This window comes from Saccopteryx bilineata, chromosome 3, assembly GCF_036850765.1.
Source record: "Saccopteryx bilineata isolate mSacBil1 chromosome 3, mSacBil1_pri_phased_curated, whole genome shotgun sequence".
Lineage (NCBI taxonomy): Eukaryota > Metazoa > Chordata > Mammalia > Chiroptera > Emballonuridae > Saccopteryx > Saccopteryx bilineata.
In genome coordinates this window covers 313286087-313311409 of record NC_089492.1, presented here as the reverse complement: position 1 = coordinate 313311409, position 25323 = coordinate 313286087, and the positions used below count along the sequence as shown (strand labels likewise).

The following is a 25323-nucleotide window of genomic DNA, read 5'->3' as shown; positions in this document are numbered from 1 at the left end:
GAGTCCTTTAAGCATGAGGTATTTTTGCTGGGTCCTCCTTATGGGTTTTGGGAGGGTAGTGGCCCTAGAGCAGCGCCCTTGTAAATAAAATATGAGAAATAGTTGTGTTTTTTTGGTGTGTGTATGTGTGTGTGTGTGTGTGTGCATGCACGCATACGTGCACTAGGTCATAAAGGGAGATGACTGAAGCAGGCAGACAGTGGCTGGGAGCCTGTGGTGGCCATGTGCCCCCTGGAGGGTAACACTGCTCATCTTTAGCCACATGTCATGATAACATGGACATCATGCTGCCACTGTCCCGCCTACTTAAGAATTTGCGATGTTCATGGGATCTCCTGATGCTTAACCATTTGCAATGTATACAATTAAAATTAAGTATGCGTGCGTGCACTAAACATTTAAAAAATATTTATTAATTTTAGAGAGCAAAATATTGATTTGTTGTTCCACCTATTTATGTATCACTGGTTGATCTGTGTCTGTGCCCTGACCACGGTTCAAACCTACAACCCTGGCGTATCAGGATGATGCTCTAGCCAACTGAGCTACATGGCCAGAGGTGCACTGAACATTTCCTTGAGGGCTGCTTGTCTAGAAAGGTAGTACAGGCGGTCCTCAGGTTATGACAGTTCCGTTCCTACGACAGTGACATAACCCAAATTTTGGTGTAAGTTGAAACACATCCTAGCCTAACACAAACACTAGTGCTTTTAACAGTCCAAGATAGTGCACCAGGGACGCCAAGTTCCTCACTCAGCCGCCATGTTACCAAACAAGTTCACCCACGCAGTTCGTAAGTACACTGCTAACAGCCTAAGCTGGACCACTCACGTCTCAATTTTGTTTCTATGGGAGTAAATGTTGTAAACTGGAAACATTGTATGTCAAGATGTAACCCGAGAACCCCCTGTATTGAGAATAAAACTGCAAGCATTTAAATGAACTTTAAGTCTTAAAATCTTTTATTATTTGGTTATTGAGTGCCTAGCTGTGGAAAGTTATATATATTATTTACATATATTATAACCACATTTTTTATTGTGGTAAAATATATACATGATACAAATTTGGTGCCTGACCAGGCTCTGGTGCAGTGGATAGAGCGTTGGACTGGGATGTGGAGGACCCAGGTTCGAGACCCCGAGGTCACCAGCTTGAGTGTGGGCTTGTCTGGTTTGAGCAAAGCTCACCAGCTTGGACCCAAGGTTGCTGGCTCGAGCAAGGGGTTACTAGGTCTGCTGAAGGCCCACGGTCAAGGCACATATGAGAAAGCAATTAATGAACAACTAAGGTGTCACAACAAAAAACTGATGATTGATGCTTCTCATCTCTCTCCATTCCTGTCTGTCTGTCCCTATCCATCCCTCTCTCTGACTCTCGCTCTGTCTCTGTAAAAAAATAAAAAAATAAGTAAATACAAATTTTGCTATTTTAACAAAAAAAAAAAAAGAAAGAAAAAGAGTTAAAGCTGCCGCAAACAGCATGGTTCAAATCTTAGTTTGGCTACTTATTAGTTGTGTGACTTGAAGAAATTTCTCAGCCTCTCTGTGCCTCAGTTTCCACTTCTGGAAAATGGGTATAACAATGGTATCTTGCATTGATCAATGTCACCTTATTAACTTTAATATCTAAAAAAACAAAACAAAAAAACAATGGTACCTTGCCTGAGTCTCCAATGAGTTGTTCTTATGATACTGTCTGGTGCATGGTGGATGGTATGCGCTCGGCCAGCGTGCCCAGCACTATTCCTGCAGCCTTTTGTGTTCACTGCTGAAGGAAGAGGTGATTAGGAACCATCTGGGCAGTGATGTGGGTGAAGAGCTGAGGATAGAAACTCAGACTGATGCCAAGCAGGGTGCTGGGCTGGAATCTTGCCACCAGCACCCTGCAATAAAGGATAACCAAGTCCCCCTATTCCCAGGGAGGACAAATCAACAACTAGGGAAAGCAGGTCACATATGTTATTTTTTGTATTTTTCTGAAGTGAGAAGCAGGGAGGCAGAGATAGACTTCTGCATGTGCCCAACCGAGATCCACCCGGCATGCCAATGCTCTGCCCATCTGGGGCGGTGCTCCGCTGCAACCAGAGCCATTCTAGCGCCTGAGGTGGAGGCCATGGAGCCATCCTCAGTGCCAGGGCCAACTTTGCTCCAATGGAGCTTTGGCTGCAGGAAGGGAAGAGAGAGATAGAGAGGAAGGAGAAGGGGAGGGGTGGAGAAGCAGATGGGCGCTTCTCCTGTGTGCCCTGACTGGGAATTGAACCCGGGACATCCACATGTTGAGCCAACACTCTACCACTGAGCCAGTTGGCCAGGGCCAAGCGGGTAACATTTGAACACAGGACTGTGACTCCAGGGCTTGTGCTGTCCTTAGTTTTACAGAAGAACCAACTCCCCAGGGAAGGCTTGTGGCAGCACTACCCCCACTTTACAGATTAGGACTTGTGGCTTGCAAGGGTCTGGCTGAGTTTGAAAGCAGCTTCCTTGTTTCCTGAGTGACCCTGGGCAAGTAAGTCATTGCCCTCTGGACCTCAGTTGCCTCCAGTATCTACCCCACAGATGGTGTTCCAAACAGACCACCCAGTAAATGTGCGACTTTATAGCCACACGCCTCCCTGTGTCAGGCCCTTTCCTGCTGCAGAGTCCCTAGCTCTGCTGCTAACGGGCACACAGGGTAACTCAGGCTGTGCCTGCCACAGCTGTCAGACACTGATCCTGACCTCAGGCCTATGAACACCTGCACTGCCTGGCGTTAGCCCCCCCTCTGAGAACAGAGACAGAGAGGCAGGCAGAGACAGAACTGAGATCGGAATGGGGTGAGCGTGATGTGTGTACATCAGAGGAAAACAGGGGTTTTCCTTAAGCCTGTAAGTAAGGTTCTCCTTACCTCTCCCTCCCTGCGTTTGTCAGAGGATTTCCTTCAATGGTCATTAAGCTGTAATGGGAGGGATAGCAGAGCTCGGGGTAGAGACACAGGCTCAGAAGCAGGGTGGGCTTGAATCACAGCAACACTACTTCCTGTATGGGTGTCCCTGGGAAAGGGACACCACTTCTCCACGCCACAGTTCCTCCTTCTGGGAATGGAGGTAATAAACAAGTGTTTGCTCAGAGCTGTTGGGAGGAAGTCTGAACAGCAGGTAGAGCCTGGGGCTGGCACCCTAACTGATCGGCAGGTGACAGCATGACTGCCATCAATATTTGGGTACTGACTGCTTTAAATATGTATCTCCTCCCTCCAATGAGGGCAGGTGGAGGGCTGTCCCTGACACTAATGTGTCCCCAGCACTGCCACACAGAGCTGGACATGGGAGGTATTTAGGGATGACTGAACAAATAGAAAACAAGACAAAAAGAAATCCTGAGTGAGGCTGCCTCACTGAGAGAAGCAGGGAGACAGGAAAGATGGAGTAATAAGAAGCTAGAAATGATTAAAACAGCAAAGAGCAAAAGCTCTTTGTGCAACCAATTCACTCCTCAGATGGGGAAACTGAGGCATGGAAGAGGCAGAGAAAGGGCCTCTACACCTGCTCAGCGAGGTCCTGATCCTGGTGCTTACCCCATGCCCAGCCACCTCCCTCCCTCAAATTGGCCACGCGCACAAGGCCCTGTGAACAGACAGATACCATTAGAAAAAACAGAGGATTTTATTGTTCTCATGTCAAAGGGCAGGTCTCTGAGGGACAGGGGAGCAAGTTCTGAAGGCAGGAGAACGCCCCTATTTGCCAGCGATGAGCGGGTTCCGCAGGACAACAATGACCGAATCCCCGCGCAGGAACATCTTAGAGATGTAGCGGTCCTTGTTGACTGGCTTGGACTTCTTCTTGCCCTTACCGCTCTTTGGGACCTCGGTCCACATCTCCTTCACATTCTCCAGCACCATGTTGCAGTGCCTGGTGGGGACAGGGGGTGGGAAGCACAGGTGTGACGGAGCAGCCTTGACGGACCCTCCGCTCCAAGGTGCTCCCTCCCCCTCCAGCAGCACACAAATCCTCAGGGGGAGGCCAGGCTGAAGGACTCCGTCCCTCTGCGCCTCAGCTGCCTCCTCTCTCATATGGAGACCCTCAGGGAACACAGCACTGTTGTAAAGTGCTGAGGAGAGGGCCCCGCCCAGAGCTAAGGCAGACAGGACGGCTCTGCTCGTGCCTCTCTCCAGCACTCCCAGCGGCACCAGCAGGAGCCGCTTCTCTGGAGAACTTGATGCCCGGGGCCCTAAGGCGGCACAGGGTCTCCCCACTTGTCCCGCTCTGTCCCTGTCCTCAGACTGCTGGGTGGGTGCATGTAAAGACAGTACAGATTAGCTCACTCAACAAACGCTAGAGAAAGCAGCCACTATCCCTGCCCTCATGGGGTGTGCAGTCTAGCGAGGGGGCAAGGCCACTGAGCAACTGAAGAGACCTGGACCTGCAATATACCGTCAGGTGGTAACTGCTATGAAGATAAACTAAAGCAAGGTGCAGGTACAGGATATATGGGAATATCTCCAGATGGTAAGAAAAAATATTAAGAAGAATGAGGAAGCTATGTGCCTTGCTTTGGAGTAACCTCGAGGAGACCCTCGTTTTTTTGTGTGGCACAGACAGAGAGAGACAGAGAGAGGAACAGATATGGACAGACAGGAAGGAGAGAGAGATGAGAAGCATCAATTCTTCGTTGCAGTGCCTTAGTTGTTCATTGACTGCTTTCTCATATGTACCTTGACCGGGGGCTACAGCAGACCGAGTGACCCCTTGCTCAAGCCAGTGACCTTGGCTCAAGCTGGTGACCTCGGGGTCTCGAACCTGGGTCCTCCGCGTCCCAGTCCGACGCTTTATCCATTGTGCCACCGCCTGGTCAGGCAAGGAGACCCTCTTGAGTGAAAAAGGCAAAGTGGGGAACAGTATGCATGCAGCTACTATATTTTCCCATGTATAAGACACATCCTTTTCTGAAAAAATTTGAGGTCTAAAAACTGGGTGCGTGGTTGTGGCATTTCAAATGCCATAGATGGAACTGAGGATGAGGCAATACAGTGTACATGAAGACTGATTTGTCATCAGACACAGATGAAGACAAGCTAATAGATGGGAGTTTTGACAGTGATGAGGGGTTGTATGGATTTTATGACTAAAACTTGACTTCAATAACTTTATGCAATACATTATTTATTTCAACCTTCAGGCCCCAAAATTAAGGTGCGTCTTAAACATGGGAGCGTCTTATACATGGGGAAATATGGTGCCTTTTGTAGAAAAAAAGGGGTGTGAGTAGGCAGAGCCTAACCCTCATTTGCTTGTACTTGCACACTCCTAGGAAGGCACCTAGAGATTGGTGGTCATGGAGTGACTGGGGACAAGCCAGATGGGAACTTTTCATTGAACTATTAAGTGAAAAAGCCAAGGTCAAAAACTGTGTGCTGTTGCCTGATAAGGAGGTGGCGCAGTGGATAGAGCGTTGGACCGGGATGCAGAAGAACCCAGGTTCGAGACCCCGAGGTCGCCAGCTTGAGCAAGGGCTCATCTGGCTTGAGCAAAAAGCTTACCAGCTTGGAGCCATGGTCACTGGCTCCAGTGAGGGGTTACTCGGTCTGCTGAAGGCCTGCGGTCAAGGCACATATGAGAAAGCGATCAATGAACAACTAAGGTGTCACAATGCACAACAAAAAACTAATGATTGATGCTTCTCATCTCTCTCCATTTCTGTCTGTCTGTCCCCATCTATCCTTCTCTCTGACTCTCTCTCTGTCTCTGAAAAAACAAAAACAAAAACTGTGTGTTGTGCCATTGGCAGTTATTTAAAACTAAAGCCCTGGCTGGATAGCTCTGTTGGTTAAGAGCATTATCCCGAAGCACAGATGTTGCTGGTTCGATCCCTGGTCAGGACACATAAGGAACAGATTGATGATCCTGTCTCTCCTTCTGTCTATCTAAAATCAACAAAATAAACATTAAAAAATAAAACATAAATAACTAAAGAGCACCCTCCTCTATTTTTTTTTTCTTTTTCTGAAGTTGGAAACAGGGAGGCAGTCAGACAGACTCCTGCATGCGCCCAACCGGGATCCACCCGGCATGCCCAGCAGGGGGCGATGCTCGGCCCATCTTGGGACGTTGCTCTGCTGCAATCAGAGCCATTCTAGCACCTGAGGCAGAGGCCACAGAGCCAGCCTCAGCGCCCGGGCAAACTTTGCTCCAATGGAGCCTTGGCTGCGGGAGGGGAAGAGAGAGACAGAGAGGAAGGAGAGGGGGAGGGGCAGAGCAGATGGGTGCTTCTCCTGTGTGCCCTGGCCAGGAATCAAACCCGGGACTCCTGCACGCCAGGCCGACACTCTACCACTGAGCCAACCAGCCAGGGCTGCACCCTCCTCTATTTTTATGTCTGATATTATATTCAAGTAATATTCTGGGAAAAGACCTAAGAAATTAGCCATGGTGGGGTCCCAGTGGATCACGAATGGGGGGCAGAAAGATATGCTATTCATTGGGCGCCTTGTGTATCATTCAAATTTTGCCTCAACACACATACTACTTACTCAAGAAAGCATTTACATAATTAAGTAAATAAATAAGGCAGCTAAGGACACTCCAGCTGACTACAGCGATGTCCTCAGACCCCTGACATCTGAGAAAAACAAGGTACACAAGAGGACAGGGAAGATTCTATTTTAAAAACAATCGATTTTGGTCTTGGCCGGTTGGGTCAGTAGATAATGTCAGCCTGGCATGCAGATGTCCTGGGTTTGGTCCCTGGCCAGGGCACCCATGAGAAGCAACCATCTGCTTCTCTCCTCTTCCTCTGCCCCATCTAACTTCTCCTCCCGCAGCCAGTGGCTTGACTGGTTCAAGTGTGGCCCCAGGCACTGAGGATAGCTCCGCTGATGTGAGCATCAGCCCCAGACGGGGGGTTTGCCAGGTAGATGTTGGTCAGGGCGCATGCAGGAATCTGTCTATCACCTCTCCTCTCACTTAAAAAAAAGTTATAATATTATGACAGGCCAATTATACTTCAATAAAGCTGTAACCAATTCTATAAAGGATTCCCTAAGTTAAACATGGAAGGATACATACTAGGCTGGGAGGCTGCGTGGGGTAGAGAGGTAGGAGATTGATATGGGAGCAGAGTTGGAACTAGAAGAAAAGGAATCACCTTAAAAAGAAAATAAATAAGTAAAAACAATTAAGTAAATAAATATGTACACATCACCAACTACTTAGCACCCACCATATGCCCAGGGCACTTCTAAGCATTAAGCCATCAATTACTGCATCTGACCCCCAGGAAGTAAACACCAGTGTTACTCCCACCTCTAGAGAAAAAAACTGAACACAGTGGATGACGTGACTCACCCCAGGTCACACATTTTGAAAGTGGTGGAGCCTGGGTTTGAATCCAGGTCTATCTGCTTCCTTGTGCTCGGTACTTCCTGTTGTTCTTTTCATTTTACTCAAGAGGAAAGTGGGTTCAGAGGGAAAGACTTGTTTGTGGTCACATAATAGCTAGTGGCCAAAATGTTCCAGAATTAAGCCTCAGCACACTACTGTGAGGAAAGCACTTCCCAAACACTAACCAGAGGCTATAGCTTATATATTTATTGAGCATTTACCACATGTTAGGTATGGAGTCAAGTGCTCTTCATACATATCATCTAGTCCTCACAACTGTTCTATGAGAAGTATAAAGAAACTGAAGCCCGGAGCCAAAAATCACTTGCTGTTCCCTGTGGCTGAAACAGACCGTAGCTTGCTTGTTTATTTTATTCAGGTCTGTTCACTGCTCTCTCTTCAAATGGGGCCTCTCTGATTAACCATATAGGACAGCATCCCATTCTCAGTACTCCATATTACCTGGCTTTACTTTTCTCTATAAAATTGATCACTTCCTGTCAGCTTCCTTACCTATAACAAGCTCCCTGAGTTTAGGAACTATGTTTATTCTAGTCGTTGCTGTGTCTCCAAAGCCTAAAACAGTACCTAGCATAGTGTGTGCTCTAATTACATGATAACTAGTTTGAGAATATGCTGTACTTCTAGTGACTTACTACACTCTACATGCATTAAGGCACTGAATATATGCAATCACTATGATTACTGCCACTGTTCAGACGAGATAGTAACTTGTCAAAGGTCAAAGAGGCAGCGTTGGGACATGAAACCATGAAGACTGGTTCCTAAATAGAGGCCCATAATCACTGTACTGCATGGCTGGGAGGGGGGCAGCAAGAGACAGTCACACCTCGGGTTTTAAGGTGTTTACTCTCCTGGCTTCTAAGAAACCTGGTCTCCAGCATCCTGGCATTGGAGCTGGGACTGCTTCTCCAGGCCTGGACAGAGCCCCTCCAAAGACCCTGTTACAAAACCTTCACCTGTCAAAAGCCTTCACACGGCCCAAGAGCTTCTTGTTGTTGCGACAGTTGATGAGCACCTGGGTGTTGTTCTTGACCGACTGTGTGAGCACGGAGAGTGGGCCCGTGTTAAACTCCTCCTCTTCCCTCTTCTGCAGCTCCTCCGGTGTCATCTCACTCTTGGGCTTGTTGAGGAGGCTCCTGAGTGGGGAAGTAAGGAACCCACAGGTGAGAAACCCCAGAGCTGGAGTGTGGGTGGGCTTCACACTCAGTGTCTCTCCAACCTCTCCCCAACACACCCACCCACCTGTTCCTCGCTTGGCATCACCGTTTGGATGCCTAATAGATTTCTAATCTTGCACATCCTAGGTTGAGCTCCACAATGCCCAATCACTTCAAGTAATTCTATCCACAGCCTTCTTCATCTCCATCCATGGTAACTCCATCCTTCTAGTCCTCTGAGCAAAAAGTCTCATGTCAACTTGATTTTCTTTCTTACATCCTACATTCAATGTCAGCAAATCCTGTCCTTTGCCTCTAAATATGTCCAGAATCTGACCATCTCTTACCACGGCCTGAACCTCTACCATTTCTCTCCTAGAGTCTTACTGTTCTCACTACCTCCACCATACTCCCTGACAGTGTTCTCCACAGAGCAGTCCCCGGGGTTGTGCCAAGACCTAGATCACATCATCTCACTCTTCAAAACCTTCTCATGGCTCCCATCTTAGTGTAAAGAGTAAAATCCAAAGTTTTTACCATGCCCTGCATCTACCCCTTTCTTTCACTCTGTTCCAGCCAGTGGCCTCCTTGGTGGTTAAGATATTAGGCAAACTTTCAGCTTGGGCCTCTGCATTTGCCTTTTCCTCTGCTGGATGTCTCCCCAGGTATCTCTGTGGTTCGTTCTCACTTTCTTTAGGTATAATACTCAAATGTTGCCTTCTCAACGTGTCCTTCTGTGCTAGTTGTTAGTCTCTCAAAAGTAGCACTAAGCCTGACCAGGCGGTGGTGCAGTGGATAGAGCATCGGACTGGGATGCGGAAGGACCCAGGTTCGAGACCCTGAGGTCGCCAGCTTGAGCACGGGCTCATCTGGCTTGAGCAAGGCTCACCAGCTTGGACCCAAGGTCGCTGGCTCAAGCAAGGGGTTACTTGGTCTGCTGAAGGCCCGCGGTCAAGGCGCATATGAGAAAGCAATCAATGAACAACTAAGCTGTTGCAATGTGATTGATGCTTCTCATCTGTCTGTTCCTGTCTGTCTGTCCCTATCTATCCCTCTCTCTGACTCTCTGTCTCTCTAAAAAAAATAAATAAATAAAATAAAACTGCACTTTCAAAAAAAAAAAAAAAAAAAGTAGCACTAGCCACTGCTTTTACTTTGCTCTCTTATTTCTTTATTCATAGCCTTGGTCACCTAACACACCATATACTTTACCTGCTTATTACCATTACATTAACCACCTGCCTCTTCCCGCTCCATAAGCTGCAGCACAGGGCTTTTCTTGAGGGATATTCACTGATACATCCCATGTCTGGTACATACACACTTAATAAATAAGTGATTAACGGATAGTAAAATCATTCCTGTGTCTCATTATCCGGAAGTGTAGCGAACCATCGTCTTCATCTCAAATTATCTTATATCCATCTTATATCATTATTCCTTAAAGTCCACACTACTCTTCTCTCCCAAATTCTTTATTCGGAAAATCGACCCCACTTAAAATTCATTTCAATAAGACTAATTATTTGGGAAAGCCGCCAGCCCGTTATCTGACAAGAGTTGCTTCCTCTCGCAAACTCGGGAGTCGTCAAAAAGCCCCACGCCCGTTCTCAAATTCAACACGAGAGTACTCCACCTGACCCCTAAATACCCCGCCTCCGCCGTCCGCTCTACTCATCCCTTTTCTCTAATTAGTAGGCAAATTTACACCCTCAACCCACTCCCGCCGTTTAAGCCTCGCGGGTCTCACATGGTGGTGGTGACTGCGCTATCGGAACAGCACGATTTTCTCCACCTTGCTCCGGCGTCCGAAGAGAGAGCGCGAGAAAGGCGGGACTTCCGCTTCCTGCAGCCCACTTCCGTGGGCGCCTGCGCAAGCTCAACCAGCTATGTGGGCGTGGTCTGTTGCCATAGTGAGCCCGCTGGCGCTCAGAGTTGGTGTAAAAGGCTTGCTTAAGTGATTCAAGGACATTTAGGACCATACGGGTTAGAGGTTTACGAAAATGAAGAGATAAAGAAAGCGGGTCCGACTTAAGGGCACAGATGCACGAAGAAAAGGACACGCTATTTCCAAATACCCGCCAGTCTTCCCTTCGGGGCGCGGCCTCCGAAAAGCCAATCCACTCCTCACGCTCAAGGATAGACTCCGCCTCTTTTCCTTTCGGAATGGTTCGTTTACGTGTCTACAGTATTCACCTTTCCGGCTCAGTGAAACCAATACTTTGCCTACATCCGGGAGGGGCGTGGATCTGTACAGGGAGATCTAATGTTTTTCGTGATCAAACGCTTCTCATTGGCTTCCCCTCAACGCTGAGGCGGAGCCTACCGCCTGCGCGCTCCCTTTCGGGTTGTGCAACTCTCAGAGGTACCAACGCCAAAAGCCCCAGGGAGACAGGGAGGCGTGTCCTCAGAACGACAGTCTCCATTGGCTTCACTGGTCCCAGGAGGGTAGAATGCTGCAGCCGCTCTTGTTGTTCATTGGTCCGGTGATTCCATGGGGTGGGACTTGGCTGGGCCTAAATTCGATCTGCTGTCCAGGACCGGTTTCTGCGTGAAGCTGCCATGCGTTCCGGGGGTCGCGGGCGGCCCCGGCTACGGCCCGGGGAACGCGGCCTCTTGCAGCCACCCTCACCGCCCAATCGCCGCCTGCTACCGCGGGGGCATCTGTTGCCCCTGATGTTGCTGGCACTGGCCGTGGCCTCGGCGTTTTACACCATCTGGAGCAGCTGGCACCACCGGACTGAAGAGCTGCCGCCGAGCCGGGTGCTGCGGGTGAGGCCTGGCGGGGGCATTGCGGGGACCCTTTATTCCTCGCTTCCTCTAAGGTCTCTAGTGGACGTGACTTTATCGTGAGGCCCTAGCAGCAGGTGCCACCGTTGTCATCTTTGGGACGTATGCCCCTTGTCAATGGAATAAGGTTTCGGGCTTGTTCTGTAATAGTGGCTTTTCTTTAAAAGGAAGGGTCTAGTGTAGTGAATCTGGGAGTTCTGAATTCTAATCCTAAAGCCAACGATTTGGAAGAGTCCTTTCCTCTTGCTGGGCCGCGATTTCCCAACAGGATTGGTGTATGCTGAACTGCATGGGCTTGGAGGGACTTTTCCTGCGTCTAGGATTTATCCTAGAAACCTGCAATGCTGGGAGCCGCGATTAAGAAGAGGAATTGGGGCTTCTTAGGGGCGACAGCGTCAGAAGTTGGGTCCGAATTGGGACTGCTCTCACGCTTTTCTCTTCCCCCTCCCACCTTCCATCCAAGGGCCCGTTGATTGGAAGCCTCCCTGAAGGCCGAATGCGGAGAGTGGTGGGGCAACTGGATCCGCAGCGTCTCTGGAACACTTACCTGCGCCCCCTGCTGGTTGTGCGAACCCCTGGTAGTCCCGGCAATCTCCAAGTCAGAAAGGTAAAGGGCGGCATCTGACCCCTCAGACCTCCAGGGAACAGGAAATAGGAATTCTGCCCAAGATCCCAAAGCACTAACTAAAAGGCAGAGCTCTATCTCTGAGTGGAGCTCATCTTGCTCTTGAGTAAACTCCAGGCTCTACTACCCTCTGCAGTGCTCCCACTAAAAGCTTACTGTGGCCTGACCTGTGGTGGCACAGTAGATAAAGGGTTGACCTGGAAATGCTGAGGTCACCGGTTCGAAACCCTGGGCTTGCCTGGTCAAGGCTCATATGGGAGTTGATGCTTCCAGCTCCTCCCCGGCTTCTCTCTCTCTGTCTATTCTCTCTCTCTCTCTCTGTCTCTCCCTCTCCTCTCTAAAATGAATAAATTTAAAAAAATTAAAAAAAAAAAAGCTTACTGTGTGCTAGGCACAGGTAGCAGCCCTGTGAGGTGGGTACTGATGTGATCTTCATTATGCAAGTGGGGAAACTGAGGCCAGAGCAGTTTGGCATTTTGTCCAAATCTCACAGCTAATAAATGGTGTACCTAGGGATTCAATCCAAACAGGTTGGCCCCAGAGCTGGTGCTTTAATATCTGTATATGGCCTCCCATATTGCTGTCCAGAAAGCATTAAGAGTCATTTGTTTACTGCCTGAGTTCAGTCCCATGTCAGCCACTTGGAGTATGACCTTGAAGGAGTGTCTTAATCTCTCTGTGCCTCAGTTTCTTCACCTTCAAATTGAGCCACTGACAGTCTCTTCCCCAAGAGTTCCTAGAACAGGGCTCAGCACAGTTACCACTATTGAAGAGTGAGCTGTGATCAGTCTTGGTATCAAGAGGTGGGGTTGTTCTATGCCTGACATTAGTAAGTACTTAGCAGAAGTATTTCAAAAGAATGAGTCAAACCAAAGTGGGACTTGTGTGTCAACCCAAACTGCTCTGCATGGCCCAGGACACATGGCCCGTCTCCTGACCTCCTTTGTAGTATCCTCGTACACCCTCCCGCCTCTCTCTTGCCACTAGTTCCTGGAGGCCACTCTGCGGACCCTGACAGCAGGCTGGCATGTGGAGCTGGACCCCTTCACAGCCTCAACGCCCCTGGGGCCACTGGACTTTGCCAACGTGGTGGCCACGCTGGACCCAGGGGCTGCTCGTCACCTCACCCTTGCCTGCCATTATGACTCAAAGCTCTTCCCATCTGAGTCGGCCCCCTTTGTAGGGGCCACAGATTCAGCTGTGCCTTGTGCCCTGCTATTGGAGCTGGCCCAGGCCCTCAACCAGGAACTGAGCAGAGCCAAGGATCAGGTGAGGAGTGGGGGTAGGGTAGAGGAGGAGGGCAGGGGTCAGCTTGGTTGAAGCCACTACCCTCCTTTGCCTGGTCTAGTCTTCCTGCCTTCACTACACATACGAAGCTACAGGGATCTTCCTACCTCCTGGGTGTTAGATCCTGTCTCTCCTCTGCCCCAAACCTTCCCATGGGTCCTACCTCACTTCATGCATAAGCCAGGGTTCTTGCAGTGGCCCATGAGTTGTGTTGACACCTTTCTAGTCTCATCTGCCACCCCTCACCCCTTGCCTACTCCACTCTAGGTACCCACTGCCTTGTGTACCTCAGATCCACCAGATTCAGCCCCACCTCAGGCATCTGCATTTGCTGTTTGCTCTGCCTAGAATGTGTTTTTCTCAGATATCTTCCTAGCTGGCTCCCAGCCTTCATTCAAGGGTTCACTCTGATGTTATCTCCTCAACGAGGCCTCCACAACCACCCTGTTACTGTCCCAGGGTTTGTGGTGCTGATGTTGATATGTCTGTCCCTACAATTAGAATAAGCTCCATCTAGGCAGGGACTCGGCTGCTTTTGTTTCTGCTCTCTATCCGGGGTCCAGAATATTGCCTGGAATAAAGTAGGATATCAATTAAAATGTGTGGAATGAAGGAATGAAAACACAAGTTGCCTTATGCTCCTGCCCTGCTTTGACCCCCTCCCGTGGCTAAACCCCAGTGTCCCAAAGCCCAGGCTCCCTGCCCCTTCAGGCCTCTTCCCAAACCTCTCTGGCCCCAGCCTGGTCCCTATCGCTTCTGTGCCTGGGACAATCTTCCCTCCGCTCCATTTTTGCCAGGCCAGCTCCCACGCAGCTTCAGTGCAAACATCCCTTTTCCAGCAGATCCGACCTGTTCCCAGGCCAGGTTCCCCCAACCCCTTCCCGTGCTCTTTTAGGACCCACTAGTTCTTGGAAGTATTTGTCCCAACTGCATTTCACTGTTTATATAATTATTCATTTGTGGTTCTGTCTCTTTTGCTAAACAGGCTAGGAATAATGATAATAATCAGAGCTAACCACTGTGTGCCAGTCACTATTCTAGGACCTGGATTTGGATCTTCCCCTATGAATAGAAATTTTTCTTTCTCTTTATTTATTTATTTATTTATTTATTTTTAAGCTGGAAACTGGGAGAGACAGTCAGACAGACTCCCACATGAGCCCAACCGGGATCCACCCGGCACGCCCACCAGGGGGCGAAGCTCTGCCCAGCAGGGGGCGATGCTCTGCCGCGACCAGAGCCACTCTAGCGCCTGGGGCAGAGGCCAAGGAGCCATCCCCAGCGCCCGGGCCATCTTTGCTCCAATGGAGCCTCGGCTGCGGGAGGGGAAGAGAGAGACAGAGAGGAAGGAGGGGAGGGGGGTGGAGAAGCAAATGGGCGCCTCTCCTATGTGCCCTGGCCGGGAATCGAACCCGGGTCCCCCGCACGCCAGGCCGACGCTCTACCGCTGAGCCAACCGGCCAGGGCCTTTCTCTTTATTTTGGAGAGAGGAAGGGGGAGAGAAGAAAGGAGAGAGAGAGAGAGAAGTATCAACTCATTGCCCCACTTAGTTATGCACCCACTGATTGCTTCTCATATTGCCTGACCTGTGAACCTGGGATCAAACCTGAGACCTCGATGCTCCAGGATGACACTCTATCCACTGGGCTGAATAGACCTGATTAACCTCATTTCTACATGAGAAAACTGATGCTTTGAGAAGTTAGTAGCTTAACTATGACTGCTTGGCCAGGAAGCAGTTGAGCCAGAATTTGAACCCAGATTGTCTGGCTCAGTCTGTATTCTAGGCCACTATGCTCTATGAGTGAGGAGGCCTAGTTTGTCCCATTCAGCTCTGCGCGCAGGCAGGAAATGGGGGTGGGCGAGGTGAGGGCTGGCACTGAGCACCGGCTCCCACAGACAGCCCCAGTGACCTTGCAGCTGCTCTTTTTGGATGGTGAAGAAGCGCTGAAGGAATGGGGACCCCGGGACTCCCTCTATGGCTCCCGGCACCTGGCCCAGCTCATGGAGTCTGCACCCCACAGCCCCGGACCCACCCGGATCCAAGCTATTGTAAGACCAGGACCCCATTAGGTTCCGGTGAGTGAGGGAGGGACTGAGGCAGGGTTGGCACCGTCCTGCCTGGCCTCTCCAGTCCTGGCCTCTCTCCCTAGGAGCTCTTTGTGCTTCTTGATCTCCTGGGAGCCCCCCATCCGACCTTCTACAGTCACTTCCCTCGCACAGCCCGTTGGTTCCATCGGCTAAGGAGCATTGGTAAGGGTGACAGTGGAGGCAGGCTTCAGCCTGGAATGTGAGTGGGAGGGTTGGGGTAGGGGGTGGGGCAGGCACCTGTCCTCTGAGAGGTCATCCAGCCTTCCCTCTACCTCCCTAGCCTCTCTTTAAGGCACTAATACAAAGGACAGAACATAAACAGATCCTACAGCAGTTGTGATTACAAATGGGGCGTGGGGTCAGGTAGCCCTGGGTTCAAATCCTGACTCTCTTTACCAGCTGTGTGAACTTGGGCAAGTGGCTTCATCTCTGAGTCTCAAGTTCCAGTATGTAAAGTGGACGTGATGGTAATGATAATAGGGAAACATGGTACCCCTGCAGTAAGGGGTAATTAACACTTATTCTTTTTTTTTTAATTGGTTTTAGAGAGAAAGGAAGGCGGAAAGGAGGGTGGGAAGGGGGGAGAGAAACATTGCTTTGTTGTTATGCATGTGTTGGTTGATTTCTTGTATGTTCCCTGATCAGAGATTGAATCTGCAACCCCTACAACCTTGTCATAACAGACCAATGCTCTAACCAACTGAGCTACCTGGCCAGGGCCACTAACATTCTTTTTTTTTTTTTTTAAAGATTTTATTTATTGATTTTAGAGAGAAGAGAGAGAGAGAAAAGTGGGGAGGAGGGCGGGGAGGAGCAGTAAGCATCAACTCATAGTATAATAGTTGCTTCTCATATGTGCCTTGACCAGGCAAGCCCAGGTTTTGAACTGGCGACCTCAGCATTCCAGGTCCATGCTTTATCCACTGCACCACAGGCCAGGCCTAACTTCCATTCTTATTGTGGATGACCAGTGCTTTACCTTTGGGCCCTCCTCCCCTCCTCTGATTTGTGAGCAGGGGAACCTCTGACCGCTGAGGAGCTGACCTTTGCTCTCTAATCTCCACTGCTTTCAGAGAAGCGCCTGCACCGTTTGAACCTGCTACAGTCTCATCCCCAGGAAGTGATGTACTTCCAGCCCGGGGAGCCCCCTGGCTCTGTGGAGGACGACCACATTCCCTTCCTCCGCCGAGGTACTTGCCACAGGGAGGAATGGGGATCGGAGGTCCCAGGGAGCCACAGATGGGACCTGGCCCTGACTCCTTCCCAGAGTGGGAGGGAGACTGGTAGCAAGTTGCTTACCCTGTTTGTGCCTTGATTTCCTCATTTGTAAAGTGGGTATAATAACAGCCCGTCTCAGTTCGTACCTTGTTAAGGTGGTTGAATGTGCTAATACAGAAAGTAAAGACCTTTCTTGGACCAGTTCCCGGCACATAACAAGCATCTGAGAAATGCGAGCTACTTTTGTTTGTGCCTCAGCGATTGCAGTTTCTTCTAGCTCTTGCCTTTCAACACCCGGGCGTCCCAGCAGAATCACCCAAGGAGCTCTGAAAAATGCCCAGTCACATTTCAGGCCTGCCCAACCATTATCTTGGGCCTCTGTGTCACTTAATTAATTAATTATTTATATTTTTAAACTTTTTCCATTGATTTGAGAGAGGAAGGGGGGGGAGGAGAAAGAGAAGCATCAGCTTGTTGTTAGCCACTTAGTCGCTCCATTTAGGTTGTGCGCTCATTGACTGCTGCTCGTATGTGCCTTTACTGGGAATTGAACCCATCAGTGCATGAGGGTAATGCTTTATCCATTGAGCCACCTGGCCAGGAGAGCTCTGTGTTAATTTTAAAAACTTCCAGAGTATTCTGATGCATAACCAGGACAGAAGACATCTGGTAGAGGGGTTCAGAACATAGATTTCAGAATTGGTCTGGGTTCCAGGATCTGCAATTTACCACTTGTTGGCCTAAGGCAAATGATTTAGCCTCTCTAAGCCCCCATTTCTTTGGGAAAAATGAAGAGACTTATACATAAAAAACACATCTATGTGTATTTTCATAATAACAGGGTTGTGAGGATGAAATGAGATTAGGTATATAAAATGCCTGCTTATATAATACTTGGCATAGAGTAAGTGCTAAAAACTGCTTTTTAAGTTTTTGCTCTATAATTTACTCGCTCAACAAATATACATTCCTTACAATGCCTTCCTTCAATGAATACTTCCCAAGGCAGGTACTGAGCGAGATGTAGGGATGGAGTGATGGGCCATAATCTGCCTGCCTCCTGTCTAGTGGGAAGACCAATATTTAGCAAATCTGGACAAACGCAGAGAGAAGTGCTCTGAGGACGGGAACCCAGTGTAGAACAGTGGTTAAGAGCACAGACTCTGGAAACAGGAGGTAGCCTGGGTTCAAATGCTGACTGTGCTGTTTACTAGAGTTGGGACCTTAGGCTAATCACTCTGCCTGCTTCTGTGCCTCTGTGTCCATATCTGTAAACTGGCGGTAATTACGGTACTCACCTTAAAGGATTATTATAAAGATAAAATGGTGTGTGTGATGTATAGCCTTAGAGTAGGGCCTGGAATAGAGCAAGTACTCTATGAGTGCTAACTATTAGTAAAGAAGAGAAAAAGAGCCTGGTGAGGTATACCTGGCAAGGAGAGTCAGACAGCTGCCCCTTCTATTGGTCTTTCCGCAATCCATTAACTTGTGAGTTTCTCTTAATTTGTGTTATGAAAACAATAGCTATACTGGGTATATATATTTAAACTAACCTGTACCCACACACACTTAAAGTGATTGTTCAGAGTTCTTCAATCGCCAGAACAGAGTATCTTCTGGGGGGAAGGGACGGTCTGGGTTTGGGCTCCTGGGTCAGCCATGGCCCTGATGGAGTCTTTTGTCTGTCCCACAGGGGTCCCAGTGCTTCACCTCATCTCCACACCCTTCCCTTCTGTCTGGCACACACCTGACGACTCTGAGGCCAACCTGCATCCACCCACGGTGCATAACCTGAGCCGCATCCTCGCCGTGTTCCTGGCTGAATATCTGGGGCTATAGCCTGCTGGGTTGACTCTGAAGAAGCGCCCGGCAGGGGTGTGCCAAGGGCACCCAGAACCAGCAGAGCTCAGGCTGGGGCCCCCTCGGGTGTGCTGGCTCATTCTGTTTAATACCTTTGGCTCTACTTGTGCTGTGATTGGAAGACCCTCTTTCCTTTGACTGTCTCAAGCTGCCACTCTTCAAAGACATGGAAGAGAACATGTGGGGTGAGAGCCAAAGCAGAAAGAGCTTGGGCCACGTTCTGAGGCAGATACCGGGCTGAAGGTTTGCAGGGGCCAAATGCTGTCCTTAGTTTGTCAGCAAACCATGGACTACCACGCAGACCAGCAACATCACCCAACCCGAAGAACTCTCTGTGGCTTTTTCATGGCAGTTCATTCTCCAGAATGGCAGCTCTGCTACTGCACAAGTCCAGACCTAGCACCCACGTGGATGTGCCATGGGTGGCGCCCAGAGGATGTGCCCGTAAGCAGGGACAGAGGAGATGGAAGCCAATACTTGGGAACTCCAGATTCTGTAGATCTAATGGGCAACAAACTAGTGTTTCTACAAAAAATCTGCAGAACTAGCATAATAGGTGGGTGTTGCATAAGAAAAGGGAGCACAGAAGCGGGGTGAGACATTCGGTAAATTTCTTCAAGGCACAATGTGAATTTTCAAGGGTAAGACAATGCAGTGTTTTCCCAAGTATTTCACCATTGAATTCCTTTATTGGGAAGCACTTCGCAGAACTCGGAAGATACTTTGGGAAACACTGGGTTTTAATAGTTTGAGTGTGTTTATGAAAGGAATAAGACAGACCAGGAGTCACTGCAAATTAGTTATACAAAACCATCCTGTCCCTTTTAGTTGTGAGTACAGAAGTGTGAGATGGTGGGTGTAACTACAGCTCTAGTGATGGCCTGAAGAAGGATTTCCTAACCCTACTTAATTTTCACTCAGCTGGGGTACTTATTAAAAAATGCAGATTCTGAGTGGAACAAGTGCTTCCGTTCTCTTCCCCTCTCCCTTCCTCACTCTGTTTCTATGAAAAAAAAAAAATCAATAAAAATTAAGCCCCAGCCAGATAGCTCAGTTGGTTGGAACGTTGTCCTGGAGTGTGAGGTTGCCAGTTCAATTCCCCAGTCAGGGCACATACAGGAGCAGCTCAATGTTCCCATCTCTCTCCCTGCCTCTCAAAAAAACAAACAAAAAAGCAGACTCCCAGGTTCTACCCAGACATAATGAACTTTAGGGAGAGGCTGGGAATTTAACAAGCACCCAAGGAAATCTCATGATTAGCAAAGTTTGGGATGTGCTTGCTATCCCTAAGGATCGAGTTCGGTATGTTCCCAGCTGCTTAACAAACCTATCCAAAGAAAACCATAATATAGCGGGTGCCTAGAGAGGGAGTCCTATGCTGGGCTCTGTGCCTGCTGCTCTGTGACTGAAGGACACCTAATAGGCAGCAGGGATGTCAGGCCAGGAAGGAGGGTTATTAAGTAGTGAAGGTGAGCACTGGCCTTCTGAGCCAACTCAAGGCTGAAGATTTGAGAATTCATGGGCCGAAACTCAAGATATCTAATGAAAGAGGATAAACAAGGTTCTCAATTTACATTCTGTGATAGTAGCTGACATTTCCTGAGCACCTACTGTAAGGCAAGCACCATGGCACTGTATATATACCAACTCCGTCTTCCACAAAGCCTGAGGTAGGTACAATTTCCTTTCTTGTTTTGCAGAGGAGCGGACAGATCTGAGATTCAGAAACCAGTTCTTTAGAGCCCAGAATCTCCCACACAGCTGTGCTTCTAACCCTGCATCCTACCTCCCTTCCGAAAGTCACCTGTGTAGGACCAACAGATTGTTAACAAAAGGTAGCTCCTCCTGAGGCATTTTTTTAAATTATTTATTTTCAGGAGGAGAGGAAGCAAGAGAAGGGGGGAGGAGCAGGAAGCATCAACTCCATATGTGCCTTGACGGGGCAAGCCCAGGGTTTCAAACAGGCGATCTCAGCATCCCAGGTTGATGCTTGATCCACTGTGCCACCATGAATGAGGCCTCCTGAGGCTTTTTTTTCTTCTCTTGGACAAGGAGAGTCAGAGAGGGAGAGATAGGGACAGACAGACGGGAGGGGCGAGAGATGAGAAGCATCAGTTATTTGTTGCAGCACCTTAGTTGTTCATTGATTGCTTTCTCATGTGCCTTGACGGGGGGGGGGGGGGGGGAGGAGGCCTCCAGCAAAATGAGTGACCCCTTATCAAGCCAGCACCTTTGGGCTCAACCCAGCAGTGACCGTGGGGTCATGTCTATGATCCCATGTTCAAGCCAATGAGCTGGTGCTCATGCCAACAACCTCAGGGTTTCAAACCTGGGTCCTCAGTGTCCCAGTCCGATGCTCTATCCACTGCGCCACCACCTGGTCAGGCTCCTGAGGCTTTTAATTAGGTGTAAATTACAGTCGGGTTAGGGATGGGGGAATTAAAGACCTCTTAAAGGTGGAATTCATGGGCCGAAAGAACCAGTTTCCACTGGTTCTTGCTCATGATGATTTACTTCCATGTGTATTTGGTTACTTGACTATAGTACTCATTGTCTGGAAATTACTTGTGGGGACTCTAGATGACAGTTCCTTCCACCAGAGGGTTAGTTTGTTTCTGCCACACATCTCAGCTAGACGTACCCTGGAACACATCACTGATGCAAACCTGGGCTGCAAACCGGAGCCAAGGGCCATCCTGTGACTAAATTCTCAGGTCCACTTGGCATAAATGTAGAATTCAGAAAGGGAAACTGACAATCAGCCGGAGGCTCTCAAACCACAAGGAGATTCCTGTTCATTTCTTGTGTGGCAGGCATGGTTCCAACTTAAAGTGCACCATGTCCCCTTAGCCTCACAGCCATCCAGAAGTATGAGACATCATCTCCATGTTAGAGCAGGGAAGCAGAGTGCTCAGTTACATCCCCAGACCTCTCTCTCCCAAGTCCTCTTGATTGAGTGCACTACACACTGGGCACCGGGCAAGGGCCAGATGCATCTTTTTTGCATGAATCTGGGGCAAGGGTTCAGGGTTCCATTTTACAGATGAGGCTGCCGTTGCTTGGCAAGGTGCTTCCCCCCAGCTCCCATTTGTCCCCTAAACTTGGGGTCCCCCAGCCTCATGCTGTGAAGGGGCCACTAAGTGTATTTAGTAAGCACAATTATTGAGTATTCTAGATGCAACATATGTCAATGTTTTGAGGAACCATCAATATTCTCATTTTTCAGATTAAAAAAACTAAGTTTCAGGCCTGGCCAGTTTGCCAGTGGATAGAGCATCAGCCTTGTGTATGGATGTCCTGGGCTTCCAGTCAGGGCACACAGGGGAAACCACCATGTTTCTCTCCCCCTTCTCTCTTCCCCTCCTGCAGCCAGTGGCTCAAAGGTTTTGAGCATGGCCCCAGGCACTGAGAATAGCTCCGTTGATTCAAGCACATGGGGGGAGGGGTGTTGCTGGGTAGATCCCGGTTGGGACACATGTGGGAGTCTATCTCCTCTCCTCTCACTTAAAAAAAGAAAACTGAGCTTCAGAGAAGTCCGTTGCCAAAGATCACATAGCTGGACACTTATAGCACAGTGTGTCTAGGTGTACATTTCTTTTTATTTATCCTGCTTCTAACTCATTGGGCTTATTGGTCTTTTACCAGCCTACGTTAAAGGAACCACAGTTTTTAAATATCTTTGCACTATTCTCTCTTCTGATTCTAGAATGCCAATTAAATGTTAGACTTCTCACCCTATCCTCTATAACAGGGGTAGTCAACCTTTTTATACCTACTGCCCACTTTTGTATCTGTTAGTAGTAAAATTTCCTAACCGCCTACCGGTTCCACAGTAATGGTGATTTATAAAGTAGGGAAGTAACTTTACAAAATTTATAAAGCAGTTATAATTACTTACCAAGTACTTTATTTCAGATTTTCGCTGTTTGGCAGAATAAATCTTTATAAAACAACTTACTATAATTAAATCTTTTTATTTATACTTTGGTTGCTCTGCTGTCGCCCACCATGAAAGCTGGAATGCCCACTAGTGGGCAGTAGGGACCAGGTTGACTACCACTGCTCTATAACCTTTCTTTCGTGTTTTCATTGTCTGGCTCTTCTACTTTTTGGGCTTATTTCTGGTGTAATAAATTGTAAGTTGTGTCTAACTGCTGTTTAGACCAGCCATTGAGTTTTTACTTTGGTTATTACATGTTTGTGGGCTTTTTCCTTTCATATCTGCTAGGCCATTATTTAGTTCTGAGTTCCCTGCAGATACTTCCAAGTTCTTCTGTTCTAACCTGTGACTGACAGTGTCACCATCTGAAGCCTGCTTTTGCTGTTGTTTCCACTGGTTCTTGCTCATGATGATTTACTTCCATGTGTATTTGGTTACTTGACTATAGTACTCATTGTCTGGAAATTACTTGTGGGGACTCTAGATGACAGTTCCTTCCACCAGAGGGTTAGTTTGTTTCTGCCACACATCTCAGCTAGACGTACCCTGGAACACATCACTGATGCAAACCTGGGCTGCAAACCGGAGCCAAGGGCCATCCTGTGACTAAATTCTCAGGTCCACTTGCTTCTTTCTTTGGTCTTGTGCTCCCATCGGTGTTTAGAACATCTCTGCAACTTCCCAGTCACCCTTACCTCAGCCTGTGGTCCAGCGGGATCCCAGGTCCTTTTAGATTTCCCACCTTGGGGAGGCTTTGGACTTGACTTCTGCCTGTCCCAATAAGGCTACAAGTAGGAAACCTAAGTTTGTCTACATCAGCAAATGCCCTCAGAACAAAAGTGGCTTCAGGGCCCCTTAAATTTTCAGCTTGATGTCTCCTTAACTGTATTTTAATTTTTTTTATTTATTTATTTATTTTAGAGAGGAGAGAGAGAAGGGGGGAGGAGCTGGAAGCATCAACTCCCATATGTGCCTTGACCAGGCAAGCCCAGGGTTTCGAACTGGCGACCTCAGCATTTCCAGGTCAACGCTTTTATCCACTGCGCCACCACAGGTCAGGCTCCTTAACTGTATTTTATTGGCTATTTCAGTGTTTTTCTACTGCTGATACACAGAGAAGTCTACCAGAATTTCTGTGCTGGTCTGAGTTAACCACTCTGATGCTGTATGAAGATTAGAGACCAAATGATCTCAGTTGAATTTGCTTATGCTCTGGGTGATTTCTGCCTTAGCGGCCCTGAAATAATACTATTTTCACTGATCCTCAAGTACAAAATGGTTGAAAACCACTGGACTATTTGGTGCTTTTAATTTTTTACTTCCTGTTTCCAAATAACCTGGTCCTCCCTCCACAGGAAACTGAAGTATCATTAAGCCAAGTGAAGGTTCAAACCCAGGTCTCTTATTCTAAAATCTAACCAATGAATACCTACTATGATAAATCCTAGTCTCCCTGGAAATTTTGATTCCCTGATAAGAGTATCAGCCTGACCTGTGGTGGCACAATGAATAAAGTGTCAACCTGGAATGCTGAGGTCATTAGTTCAAAACTCTGGGTTTTCTGGGTCAAGGTACATACAAGAAGCAACTACTATGAGTTGCTGCTTCCTGCTTCTCCTCCCGCCTTTCTCTCTCTCCTCTAAAATAAATAAATCTTAAAAAATACAAAACAACCAAGAATGTTAGCTGCCTCTCAATATCCATTTCCCCTCTTACACTTGAATTTTTAAAATGTCATAATCCCTTTTTATGTAATATACTATTAAGTGGCTATTTTAAACCTTTCATTATAGGGATCTTTAGTAAGAGTTTGTCAGGCAGAATGCACCCAGCTAAAAGATTGCATTTCCGAGTTTCCTCTGCAGCCCTTCCATATGGCTAAGTACTTACCAGTGAGAAGTGTACAGAAAAAGTAAAGTCCTCACTTAACATCATCAATAGAGTCTGCAACTTTTAGGTGAAATGATGCATAACAAAACCAATTTTAGCCCTGGCAAGGCAGCTCAGTTCGTTAGAGCGTCACCCCAATAAACCAAGGTTACAGGTTTGATTCCCAGTCAGGGTACATAAAAGAATCAACTAATAAGTGCATAAATAAATGGAACAAGAAATTGATGTTTCCCTTTCTCCTGTCCTCTCTAAAATCAATAAATTAAAAAATTTTCAATCAATTTTACCATAGGCTAATTGATATAAACAAGAGTTAAATTCCTATGGCATCTTATCAACATTATAATGAAAAGATGTTATTTGAGGAACTACTGTACAGTACAGTACTCTAAGAGTTAGGGAGTTTTCCTTCCTGCAAAATGGTGATGGCTGGAGTTCTAGCCATTGTCTTGGAATATGACGATGAGGGCCACAGGCAAAGAATGATGGAGTAGTGAACTAGAAGGAGCCTGGGTTCCTGATGTCTTCAGGGCCACCACATCTGCCCAACTCTGGATTTTTAAAGAAATAAGAACTATTGGCCCTGGCTGGTTGGGTCAGTGGATAGAGTGTCAGCCTAGTGTACAGACATCCCGGGTTCAATCCTCGGTCAGGGCACACGAGAAGTGACCATCTGCTTCTCTCTCCCTCCTTCTCCCCTTTCTCTCCCTCTTCCCCTTTTGCAGCCAGTGGCTCGACTGATTCAAGCATTGGCCCAAGGCACTGAGGATAGCTCAGCTGGTCCAAGCATTGGCTTCAGGTGCTGAGGATAACTCCGTTGGTCCCAGCATCCGCCCCAGACAGGGGTTGCTGGGTGGATCTCGGTCAGGGTCCATTCAGGAGTCTGTCTCACTATCTCCTCTCCTCTCCCTTAAAAATAACTAAAAAGAAATAAAAACTATCTTGTTTAACCTACTACTGTCTTGAGATGAGTCCAAAATGTCACAAATGAAGAATCAAATAATTTCATGCTGCACTGGCCAGGTAGCTCGGTTAGACCATCATCCGGAAGCACTGAGGTTATCAGTTCAATCCCCGGTCAGGG

At 48.1% G+C, this 25323-nt stretch overlaps 2 protein-coding genes across 7 annotated transcripts; one reads left to right on the top strand and one right to left on the bottom strand.

Moving 5' to 3' along the window:
• Positions 1 to 3624: 3624 nt before the first annotated feature.
• Positions 3625 to 10436, bottom strand: SNRPD2 (small nuclear ribonucleoprotein D2 polypeptide). The gene is made up of 3 exons (XM_066271778.1): positions 10289 to 10436; positions 8338 to 8517; positions 3625 to 3889 (listed from the first exon to the last, which is right to left on the bottom strand). Coding segments are annotated over exons 1-3 (357 nt in total). The 5' UTR covers positions 10291 to 10436; the 3' UTR covers positions 3625 to 3714.
• A 351-nt stretch (positions 10437 to 10787) lies between these two features.
• On the top strand, positions 10788 to 25266 carry QPCTL (glutaminyl-peptide cyclotransferase like). Of its 6 annotated transcripts, none has more exons than XM_066271773.1 (8): positions 10801 to 11310; positions 11792 to 11935; positions 12941 to 13222; positions 15161 to 15292; positions 15394 to 15493; positions 16405 to 16521; positions 18243 to 20865; positions 21124 to 21346. In XM_066271773.1, the coding sequence occupies exons 1-7, from the start codon at positions 11101 to 11103 to the stop codon at positions 18386 to 18388; spliced, it is 1131 nt and encodes a 376-aa protein (XP_066127870.1). In that variant the 5' UTR covers positions 10801 to 11100; the 3' UTR covers positions 18389 to 20865; positions 21124 to 21346. The 6 variants fall into 6 exon arrangements, with proteins under 6 accessions (XP_066127874.1, XP_066127870.1, XP_066127872.1 ...); XM_066271772.1 differs by lacking the exon at positions 21124 to 21346 and adding an exon at positions 24965 to 25266 and having other exon boundaries at positions 10830 to 11310; positions 15140 to 15292; positions 18243 to 20244; XM_066271771.1 differs by having other exon boundaries at positions 10830 to 11310; positions 15140 to 15292; positions 21124 to 21280.
• Positions 25267 to 25323: the final 57 nt, after the last annotated feature.